This window comes from Balaenoptera musculus, chromosome 15, assembly GCF_009873245.2.
Source record: "Balaenoptera musculus isolate JJ_BM4_2016_0621 chromosome 15, mBalMus1.pri.v3, whole genome shotgun sequence".
Taxonomy (NCBI): Eukaryota; Metazoa; Chordata; class Mammalia; order Artiodactyla; family Balaenopteridae; genus Balaenoptera; species Balaenoptera musculus.
The window spans coordinates 24,278,678-24,290,222 of record NC_045799.1 but is presented as its reverse complement, the minus strand read 5'-3'; the positions used below and the strand labels follow the sequence as shown (position 1 = coordinate 24,290,222).

The following is an 11,545-nucleotide window of genomic DNA, read 5'->3' as shown; positions in this document are numbered from 1 at the left end:
ATTTAAAATAAATTCTTTAATAGTCTCCATTTAATTGGGTTTATTTGTTGTTAATAAATTGGCAACACACGGAGGGGCCGAGGGTATGCTCCCAGGCAGGCTCCTGCGCGGGGTGTGGGCTCAGGCAGGAGACGCTGCCCTGGAGCGGGGGGCCGGCTGCAGCCTCCCTGTGCTCCAAGGGATGGAAAGAGAAGGCCCCTCCCACTTCTGGGGGAAACCATGAACACAGCGGCCAATGAGCAAACAGAACCAGAGGAGCTAAAGGAAAACGAGGGACGGAGGAAGGGAGGGACAGATGGGCAGGCTTGGGGGAAGGTAGCGTTCTCTGGTGTCCCCCACCCCTGCCCAGGGGCTCAGAAGCCTTTGCCTGGGTCCAAAGGCCAGGGCAAGCTTGGCTCACAGATTGGGGGAGGGTGCCCATATCTCCCTCCCCACCCCAGGACTGACAGCCAAGAGACCGGGCAGGAGCTCAGACAGAGCTATTTTTAAAAGTCCCCTTACCTCTGGGTGGGCCGGGACCCCAGGGTTCTGAAGGAAGGGTGGGCACAGTGTCCCTGTCCTCGTCATGGAGATCTTGAGGGAACTGAGGCTCCCCAATGACCCGGGGCCCTCAGACCCAGGGGCCAAGGGCTTCTAGACGCTCCCTCCCACCAAGCCTGTACCTGAAGACCTGGGGCAGGCGGAGAGCAGCAGGGAGGTCGGGGCGGGGGGGACGGGACAGGGCAGGGCGTGAGGCACACGTACCCACGCTCACCCATGCTGGCCCAGGCCCAGCAGCCTCCCGAGGCCCAGCCCAAGATCACTCCTCGGTGAAGTCCCTGTCTATGTCCATGTAGGGCTCCTCGATGTAGCTGACAAGGGCAGAGGGTGACTGGCGGTCCGGGTTCAACAGGATGGACACGGTCTCTTTCCAGTATGAGAAGCTGATGCAGGAGCTCTGGGCAAAGAGAGAGGGGCTGGGCGGGCGCCTGGGGGACTCGGGTCAAGCCCAGCACCCCGCGGGGAGGGCCTTGGTAAGGGGACAAAGAGCTGCCTGCCACAGGGTCCAGGCGGGGACCAGGGACCCCAGATGCCCCTCCGAGGGGCCCTAGGTCTGCGTGCCCGCAGCCCGCCTGCCACCCCTCAGCGGCGGGGCACTCACGTTCTCCAGGCAGGTGCTGTCCTTGTCCTTGTGTAGGTAATGCTGCTGCCAGAAGCGCAGCAGGTTGTGGAAGTTGTTGAGCAGGAAGCCAGGGTACTTCTTGCTGTGCTCCATCCGCTGCAGCAGCCGCAGGTACAGGGGCAGCCGCTCTTTCCGTCGGGCCAGCATCAGGATCACCAGGCTGGTGTTCAGGCAGCTGACATTCTCCTGCAAGCACCAGGCCATCCAGGTCACGCACGTGCCGGCAGCCCCGGGGGCCCCAGTGGACCGGGGGTGCCACTGGGCAGGGAGGACAGCGTCCCTGGCAGAGTCCAGGGGCCACGCACTGCGCTGCCCCTGCAGAAGGCTGACAAGAGGACTGGGGAGAGGAATGATGCCGGCATCCTGGCCCAAGTGCCTTCCTGGTCCCTCACCCCACCCCCCACCCCCACCCTGGGATGTTCCCGGTGGGAACGGCATCATCAGTCTGGATAGAGTCCACTCTTCCTCCAGAATCAGCTCAGGCATCGCTTCTTCCCAGGAGCTTCGATCCCTGGGGCGGCGGGGTGCACGCATCAGATGCAGGTGCCTCACTCCGCTTCACTCAGCACTAGACGGGCAGCTTCCTGAAGTGTCTCGGACTGTTTCGTTCACTGTGCATCCCCAGCCCAGGGCCTCGCCTCAGTAAACGTTAGATGAAGGAACGAAAGAACAACCTCTGAGTATTACCCCCATTTTAGAAAAGAGGGGTGTGAAGCTCGGAAAAGGGTCAGCTGCACAGTTATCTGTTGAAGGAGGTGGGAGTCAACATCAGGTCCAACCCCAAAGTCTGCACAGGAGGCTGGGCTCGGAGAGCACTGGACTGGGAGTCAGAGCTCAGTGCCCATCCTGACTCTGCCCCAAACCACCTGTGACCTTGGAGCCTTGCTCCCTCCCCAGGCCCCTTCTGTAAAATGGGGCACTGATCCTTATTGGAGAAAAGTCCTCAGAATAGCTGGGAGGGTTTCCCAGGAACCAAGGGATGGGTCTCAGGAGATGTATTGGGTTGGCCCGAAAGTTTGTTCAGTTTTAAGTAAAAAGACACATTTTTCATTTTCACCAAGAACTTTATTGAATGTATTCATTAACCAAACGAACTTTTTGGCCAACCCAACACTTCTAGGGTGAAGGTGGCTCTGGGAGGAGGGTAACTGCTTCCAATCTCCCCTTCCCTGTGGCAGGTCTGCAGGGCCTCTCACCTGGGTCAGCGTCTGCACGTGGATGATATTGATGAGGCGGAAGAGGAAGGACATCTGTGTGGGCACCTGGGATATGTAGGCAAGCAGGCGGCACTCGGACAGGACCTCTGCGACTAGGGACAGAGAGGCAGAGGTGTGAGCAGCAGGTGTGGAAGCTGGTCTGCGGCTCAGGCCCAGGGGCCTGACACCCAGGCTTCTAGTCAAGCCCCCCTTGGGCTCTGACTCTGAAGCTGGGAGCCTCCACTGTCAAAACAACTACAGAAAAGGTTGGCTGCAGCAGGAACAAATCTCCAGCTGCTCTGCCACCCTGGCTAAAGCCTGCGTTCTCACTAGAGCCCCTGCCAGGAGTTTGCTTCCACCTTGTCCTTCGGTCACGTTTGGGAACCGCCTCTCCCAGAGGCCCTCCCCAGGCTTCACCACCCGGGGGCCTCTCATCCCAGGCAAGTCCAGGCCAGGACAGGAAGGGTGTTGTTTTTTGCATTTTGCTGGCAACAGTGTTTTTTTTTTTTTCACCTGCCATTAAAATGTCACACATACTCATCAGAGGAAGCATGGATGATAAAAGTAAAAGCCAAGAAAATTTCACCCTGAGAGCCACCGCCTTGACCCCAACCACGTGGGTGTTTGGTGCAGCTACTTCCAGACATTTCTGTCTCCTTGCTAGAGGCTGGGCGTTTGATACCAATTGCAGCCACACTGGACCGATTCACCTTGGCATTACGGCTTTTTCTTACCTTTCATGTCCACCTGGTTTTCGAATCGGTCCAGTGACAGAGTGACGCAGCGCACCAGCATGTTGGAGTCCACCAGCGAGCTGTTGATCTGCTTCAGGAACACCTGGAACTGGAGCGGAGGCTGGGCTGACCGGGGTGGTGGGCTCTCGGCTGGAGACGGCCAAGGCCTAGGGCATGCAGTCACTGCAGGGGGCATCCCCGTACCCTGGCCCAGCTGTTTCCAACAGGAAGACTGAAGCTCGGACAAATCTGTGCCCTGCCCTCACCACCTAATAAGCAGTCCCAGCAAAAGAACTCAACTCAGATCTTCTGACACTATGTCCAGTGTTTTCTGCACTGAAGGGTCTACTGTCATTTTTACCTCAACTTGTCTGAGCTGGGTTTCTGCCACACACATCCTGTGAGCCTAACACACCGGGCCCAGTCCTTCCCTTCTGGGGCTCATCATGGCACCCAGCATGCTGCATCAGACCCATTTCCAAGCCCACCTGCCCACAAGCAGCTGAGACTTTCATCCCTGTGTACCCAGGGTCTAGCACAGTGCCCGGCACACAGCAAGGGCTAATGAATGTTTGTTGACAACTACCCGCTGACTCCCCAGGACTCGCCAATTTAAAACCAGCACCTGAAGACTGGGCTCCAACATAGCTTCTGGATGATGTGGCAAACCCCATGGAACCCTGGGTTAGACTTACCTTTGCATCCGTGTTGATGTATTTATTGAATCTCTTGAATGCATCAACATTAAACTTCATCAGCTCCCCCAGGAGGTCAAAGTAACTTTGGAGCACATCCCGCGACTTGCACTCACTGTCCACAATGCAGTAGAGGATGTGCTGGGGGTGGGAGAGGACAGGGTGAAGGCAGGAAGGCGGCTGATCCCGGGGCCAACAGGCACATGTGGCTGCTGCCCCCAGGCTGCGCTCATCTAAGCTGCCCACCGCCGGCCTCCCCCAGCCCTGGCACATAGCTCAGACCACGTGGCATTAGCTTCGAGCAAGCATCCAGGTTGATGGAACCTGCTCCCCTGTCTAGATGCTCATCTGAGGACGCTGGTGGCTCCCAGGGCAGGGCCAGGCCTGACACACCTCACCAGGAAGGCGGGTGGGGGGTGGGGGGAGGTTGGGCTATGTAGCCACAACCTCTCTCGCTTGCCCAGGTCTGAGCTAAACTGTCCGCAAGATGACCAGGCTCTCCAGCTCGCAGGGAGGCGGCCGTCTCCAGAGGTAACACTGGCCACTGCCCAAGCACTGAAGCCATTCAAGTGAAGCACAGGGTTTAAGAACACGAGACACATTTTGACCCCATGGTTTGTCTTTATGTTAATAAAAGAAGAAGTTCACACTAAAGTCAGTGAACTTTTATCAAGAACATAAAGCAATTTATTAACTCCTTGAGAAGGTTTTCTATGACAGTTAAACTGTTTCCTTTTTCATTTTTATTTTCTTGAAGTTGTATATACCAATTTGGATCAATTCTTTTCCTTATGGGTTTTTATAACAATGCATGGGTCAGTTTCTTACTTGTATCTTTTTTATTTTTTTTTAACCAGTTGTAGCTTTGGACATTTTGCCCTACCTCCCTTCGTAAATTTTGCTTTTTCTGGAGGCCATTTTTCAATAAAGGGAAATTAACTTTCAGTCAGCAGCAAAATATCCTCAGGGTCAAAAGGCCTTGCTGAGCAACTTTACAGACTCCTATAATCCTCCATGGCCACCCCCAGATCCCTCAATCACCCATTAGGCACCCATGGGGAACCCACAGTTGACAGCTAAGGGGAAGTACCAGGGCGATCTGCACTGGCATTTTACAATAAAGAGATCTGGTCTGCTCTGCCAGCTGTCTAGGTCTCAGGACAGGAAAGCAACGCATGGGGCTGGGGAGAGGGACACCCGACACCCTGGCTCCTCCGGGCCATTACCTCCAGAAGGCCTCGCTTCAGCAGGAACATCTGGTCTGCATAGGAGGTGGTCCCTCGGAGGAAACTCTCCACAGCCCGGGCTTGCCAAAACCTGCGACCCAAATGTTGACCCCTGGCCCAGGTGGCTAAGGCTGCCCTCTTCTGGCCCATGTTCTATTCACCAAGGGGCTGGGAGATGTCTGCTGCCTTTTCATTTATCCAACAGACATTTACTGAACGTCTATCTACTAGGCATCGGGCCTCACACTAGGCACTGGGGACACATCAAGGGTCCCCATCCTCAGGGATCTGACAGCTCAGGGGGGAACAGTCCTCCATGTGGTTCGTCTGGAAGGAGCTGTGTCTTGGAGAAGGCAGTATCTAGGATCAAAGGGCTGGCCCTGTGAATCACGTGTGAAAACACACTCTAGCCTCTGCCCCTTCAGAGGAACAGGAGGACATGGAAGTGAGGGGCCAGGAATGCATAAGGGAACCTGACAGACGTGTGGACAGACCACCGAGCTCACTTCTGATGGGCTGTCCTAGAGAAGAGGTGGCTGATGTTCACTGAGTGGCCCCGGAGGGCAGAGCTGGGATCCGTAAGAGGACGTCAGGACAAAGCAGGCTGAGTTGACAGGGGACCCTTGGGGCTGGAGCCTACTGACAGCTCACACCCACTCTGATGGAATGCCTCCCTCACCTGCTACTGCTGTCTGCAGCCTTTAAGACTCAACTTAGATGAGTCTAAGGAACTGAGGTGCCCTCCCTGTCCGCACCCGCCCCACCAGCCTTTCCTTTGCTCCCACCGCTCCTGGGACAGGTCCTGGCTCCGAGCCTTTCCACGCTGCATCCCCCACGCAGGTTTCTTTTCATGCTTGTTTCTCACAACCCAGGGAACTCCATGTGGGCAGGGACTGTAGCTCCCATTTCTCCCCCACCTGTCCAGCACCAGCACAGAACAGGTGCTTGGTGAATGCTTGGTCAATTCTTGAAACACACTGGTGGCACGCAGAAGCTAGTGAGTACGTACTGAGTCAACACAAGGGAGACGGCAAACTCCCTCTCCCGGACAGTAACCAGATGTCCGGGGTAGAAGCTGGTGACTAAAGAAGGTAATTCTAACAGCTTAAGAAACACTTGGCTCCTGGGCCCTCAGGAGTGGCAGATGCGTGTCCCAGATCTACCTGAAAGATGACTCAGCTGGCTCCTTCTTCATGACCTGCAGCAGACGAGTTAATAAGCCCCTCTTCCCATCACACACCAAACTCCTGAAATAAAATAGACAGGAACATATTGGGGGCAGATCTGAGAGCCTGACAGGGGCCAAATTCCACTTGGCTGAAGGACTGTGTCTTGGGGCCCTGGGGTTGAGTGTCTCTGCTGGGTTAGGTGGGTAAAAAAACATGGTGACATTTCCAAACCTACAGGATGTCCTCCTGCTCTACCTGGGTCCAGAGCACCCTAAGGACTCCTGCAGTCTCACAACTGAATAGCCAAGTGCATTCTCACTACATCTCAGGGCAGCTTTTCCTGCCCAAACTCACTGACAAGTGATGAGAGGCCAAAAACACAACCAGAGTCATACAGGGCTCAGAACTGCTGGAGAGAGGGCTGCTTACAACAAAAGTGGGTTTGAAATACCATGACAGTCTAGCAGATGGGGCAAAGTCTGTGCCAACAGGGTGAGGCAGGGAGTACCCTGTGCCCCAGCTTCAGCTCCAGCTGGCCTTGGACAAGTACCTGAGGTTCTGGGCCTCCGCCTCCTGGTCTAGGAAGCAAAGACAGTAAGTGAGGAAATGACTCAGGTTGCATTATTGGGGAGAGAAGGCCAAGCAGGCAGGGACTCTAGGTCCTTAAACTCCCCCTTCAAATAGAGCAGCTCTACTATTCACCCACTACAGCTGTTAGGGTGGGACTATATTCAGTTTCATTTGAACAAAGATTTCTGCTACTTTAAAAGTAAAAACAAACAAACAAACAAAAAAGGCTGGAGAATTACAACTCCTGTTGCTGGATACAGTCCTCCCTGCCCTGACCCCTGTGAGCCTGTGACTTCCCTGCTCTGCTCCAGAAAGTGAGGCAAGTATAACCCAGCTAATGGGACTTGACAGAGGGCAGGAAAGGAGCATGTCAACAAAGCTGAGTGACAAGGGGGAGAGCAGAGTATATACGACCTGTGGCAGGTGACCTCTCCGAGCCCCTGCTCCCCTGTCTGTAAAGTGGAGGTGACGATGGCACTTCCCTCCAAGGGCTGCTGTGGGGCTCCAATGAGATAATGCAGGTGACGGGAGGACAGTGCCTGGCACACAGGAGCCCTCAAGACACTGTAGCTACACATGCGTGAGAAAGGACAAGTACACACACCTGTGTGCACCCATCTGGGAGCCCTGGGACACGCAGGAAACCAGGGTGGGCTGTGGGCCACAGATGCACCCCAGCCACGCTCACCTGTCAGTGTTGAGGACGGCTTCCACCTCGGGGATGTTGGCCTTGAGAGAGATGGCACTGAGTTCATTCAGCTCTTGGTTGTTGAGCAGTAGATACTTGTTCCTGAAATAAATGTGTTGGAGGCGGTAAAGGACAGGAACTGTGGCTGCCGCATCAACATGGGGCTAGTCCCCTGCCCATCTGCTGTGGAGGGAATCCGAGAAGCCCCCGGGTACCCGCCCCCAACACCACTTACCCCGAGCCAGCATTCTGCGGCAGGGCACACAGCCCACTGCTCTCAGGCTGTGGGAGTCTCCCTGGCCCCAACGCCCACCCTCTGCCTGCCACGTCCACTAATGAGGCCCCTTTCCTTAGCATCTCTAGGCCTTTCTTTTGCCACTGAACATTTCTATTTAATTTCTCAAAGGCACTTCCAACTCAGTGATGTCCAAATCAAACTCATTATTTTACTCCTCAAGACTGGCCCTGTTCCAGCATTCCCACCAGGAGGCCTGAGTCAGCTGTGACACTCCCTCCCTCCTTTCCCTTTCACATCCAGGCCTCTCGTCACCCAAGTCATGTGGACAGAACCAGCTTCCTAAATGGTCTCCCCACAGGAGTCAATCCCACACACAGCACCCGGAATGACCCTCAGATAACTGGAATCTGATCATGTCACTCCCATGAAAAATGCTCCCACATTTTCGCACTGCTTTAGAATATGTAAAATCCAAGCCTGCGAACACGACCCATCAGATTTAAGAGTCTGATGAAAGCTAGGGGCTCAATTCTTCAGGAAAAAAAGGACACGTTCAGAACATATTGGTGCCATTTTTCAGGGCTGACATACTTGCTGGAGCTTGAGGCCTTCAGACAGAGAACCTCTCAAAGAGGATGATCAACACGATCCAGACAAAAGCTGCAAAGTGAAGGCCCTTGAGGTCACAGGTGTCCTCAGGCATGTCCTATTAGCTTATACAATGTTTCAAAAGAATATAAACCAGCACTTAAAAATCAGGACTTTTCACATAAATCTTAATTTCTGGCTTTCCCTGGGGGAAAAACTCAGAAGCTATGCAACACTGGGCCTTGTTTCCCGTACACCAACAGCTGCTAAGAGCTGAGCAGTGGCTGCCTGTGTGTTCCAGCTCACCAAGGTCTCACCAACGCCAAGGTCAGCTGCCATTTACCCCTCCCCTGCACTTCCCTTATAGCAGAGAATCATTCTCCAATACATTCTCCACCAAAGGTTGGACAGTAAAAATAAGAGGGCAGAGTGTGTTTCAAGGAAAACGGGGGAGAGTACATCTCCTTGTACAGGTGAAGAATATTCCATCTGCTCAACATGCCAATACTCAGCCCACTTTGGCCATGTGAGGTTCCTGCTGGCCCCTGCAAATAGCCAAGCTCCTGGCTCAGAGGGACAGACGGCCGAGCTATGTTATTGACCCCAAGGGTAATAAGGGGCCAGCAACTTCTGCACTCACTTCCAAGGTGGCTGTGGGGCAAGGGGAGATTCAGTGTAGGGCCTGGCATAAAGGAAGGGCTGCACAAATGGCAGCCCTCATCACGGAAGTGCAGCCCCATGCGGTGAGAGTGGCTCTCACGGCGCCCAGGTCCTCCTGAGCCGAGGTCAGCGATGAGACAAAGGGAGAAGAAAAGACAGCGAAACAACTCTCCTCCCAGGGACGGCTCGTACTTACTCATGGTGGTCGCTGAAACTCTGGAGGAGCCTCAAAAACTGAATCTTCAAGGTGATGTCCTAAAATACACGTGCATCCTCGATGTTAAAACCACAGTCACAATGTTCCAAAAGAAAACAAAAGGCTCTGGTGACAGCCTGGATGTCACTCTGCTTCTCTGAGCCCCTGTCCTCGCGCACAGTGAGGTCTTCTCTTTAGTCAGAAAACCCTTTGTCCACATCTGGCCAACAGCATATTAAGCTAATGCAGACCCTTCCTGTTAAAAACACCCCAACATACTGGATAAAAAATAACTGAAATTGGGCTTCCCCGGTGGCACAGTGGTTGGGAATCCACCTGACAATGCAGGGGACATGGGTTCGAGCCCTGGTCCGGGAGGATCCCACAAGCTGCGAGGCAACTGGGCCGGCGCACCACAGCTACTGAGCCTGCGCTCTAGAGCCCGTGAGCCACAACTGCTGAAGCCCGTGCACCTAGAGCCCGAGCTCCACAACGGGGGAGGTCACTGCAGTGAGAGGCCCGCGCACCACAGGCCCCCGCTCGCCACAACTAGAGAAAGGCCCGCGGGCAGCAATGAAGACCCAATGCAGCCAAAAATAAAATAAAATTAATTTTTTTAAAAAAAGTCCTAAAAAAAAAATAACTGAAATTATTTTAAGTGTGAGGCTAAGTTCATAGGAAAGAAAGGAAATTCCACTAGAACCAGAAGTGAAAGGACCGAGTTCAGAGCAGCGAGCACAAGAGCTGTTGGCTGGCAATCCTGGGCTGGTGGAGAAGTGGAAATGAGATTTATTCGGGCCAGGGCTTGGGTTTCAATGCTCTGCAGGGACCAGAAAGAACCTTGGGCCCATAGAAAGCCTGCAGAATGTATACATTTGGTGAAAAAAGGGTTAGAAAAACCCCACCTACCAGCCCAGGGAGCTGGCAAAGAAGCCTGTCTCTGCCAGGGTGCTGCTGGTGGTGGAGGGGAGCCCCCAGGTCCCCAGGAGGACCCTGGGCTCATACTACCAGAGTGGGAGGGCAGACACTCAAAATGAAACCTTGTCCTGGGATGCCATGCCCCCTGAAGTACCTGGCAGACAAAAGCCAAATGTTCTATAGGACTACTTCCAGGGCCCAGGCTACACAGGTACTCACAGGGAAAACAAGCTCCCCCTCCCCCGAAGGTGACCTTCTACAAACAGTACAGAACACAAGGCAACACTCCACCCCGAGGTGAGTCTGAAGACTCAGACACAAGTAGCACCCCATGAGCAATCCAAAAAAAACCATAAAAAAGTATGTTATGAATAATTAAAGAGATAAAATTAAAGACAGAAAATGCTACAGAAGAACAAAATATTAACATAATGAATAACAGACCACGTAGCTTTTGACAAAGATCCAGACAAAATGTCTAGAAATGCATAATATATTCACTTGAAATTAACTCAAATGGATGTGCTGAAAGGTAAATCTGACAAAGCCAAGGAGAAAAACAGTAAACTGGAAGATACGGCACTGAGGAAAGTCCCCAGAATGTAGCTTAGAGACCAGGGAGGACGCATGTCACTGGGCCTGGTGGCCGTGTGGCACTTTCCCCCTCATGCTGATAGCCGATGATCTTTCTTTTGCAAGAAACAGAGGCTCAGAGATTCAGTGACTTGTTCAAGCTCTCCCAAAAAGCTGAGTGGCACAACAGGGCTCCTGACTCCCGGTTCAGTGCTCTCTAGGGCACCGTGAGAAAGACCAAGCAAAGGTGAGCCCTTGACCCTTAAAAAAGAGAAAACCTCCTAAAGCCCATTTTGGAGGCAGACCACTGGCGTGGTTCTGGAAGGCAAACCTACTATCAGCGGATGTAAATTACAATGGGATAGAGAACAGAATGAGGAAAAACTTGCTGTTCCATAGTAGAGAGGGTGGCCCTGTCTGGAGGAAAGTGAGTGCCCTGCCCAGAGGTGAACAAGGGAAGGCTGGCTGGAGGGCGTCAAAAGGGATTTCTGGATAGGTGAAGGGTGGGGGTCAGATCCTTCCCCAAGGTGGCTTCCAATTATGGGGTTACATAGGCTATGACTTTCAGTTTCTGCTCTACTCTCAAAGAATGAGATTTCAAAGGGCCAACAGCAGGTCTTGAAACAACTACTTCTGGCAAGCAAAGCCCATCTGTCACCAGGGTCCCTGCTCACCGGGCTACAGTCACAGTTCTGGTTGTGACCGTGGAGGACAAGGGCAGATGCTGAATGCTTCCTCCAAATCAGTTTGTCAAACAAATTATTCAGCCCGGGGATCAGCTTGAACTCCGCAATCATTCTGTGAACCTGGATGGGGCAGGAAGGCAAAAGCATTAAGACAAATGTGCTGTGAAGGCCTATCAAAGCCTGGGCAGGTAGGTACCATGAGGCTTCAGGACGAAGAGAGCACTGCTGAAGTTTAAGGAAAACAGC

The 11,545-nt window shown here is 53.4% G+C and overlaps 1 protein-coding gene across 4 annotated transcripts in view; it reads right to left on the bottom strand.

Moving 5' to 3' along the window:
- Position 1: 1 nt before the first annotated feature.
- LOC118880750 (transient receptor potential cation channel subfamily C member 4 associated protein) overlaps positions 2 to 11,545 on the bottom strand; it is a 76,262-nt gene continuing 64,718 nt past the window's right edge. For 2 of the 4 annotated variants that reach the window (XM_036824633.1, XM_036824635.1), the window contains exons 10-19: positions 11,288 to 11,419; positions 9,123 to 9,181; positions 7,441 to 7,542; positions 6,177 to 6,260; positions 5,014 to 5,104; positions 3,788 to 3,928; positions 3,093 to 3,259; positions 2,359 to 2,471; positions 1,142 to 1,348; positions 2 to 937 (exon numbers count right to left, since the gene is read on the bottom strand). In XM_036824633.1, the coding sequence (XP_036680528.1) occupies positions 564 to 937; positions 1,142 to 1,348; positions 2,359 to 2,471; positions 3,093 to 3,259; positions 3,788 to 3,928; positions 5,014 to 5,104; positions 6,177 to 6,260; positions 7,441 to 7,542; positions 9,123 to 9,181; positions 11,288 to 11,419 (1,470 nt within the window). In that variant the 3' untranslated portion in view covers positions 2 to 563. The remainder of the gene's footprint in view (positions 938 to 1,141; positions 1,349 to 2,358; positions 2,472 to 3,092; positions 3,260 to 3,787; positions 3,929 to 5,013; positions 5,105 to 6,176; positions 6,261 to 7,440; positions 7,543 to 9,122; positions 9,182 to 11,287; positions 11,420 to 11,545) is intronic. The other 2 variants (XM_036824636.1, XM_036824637.1) reach the window with 2 other exon arrangements.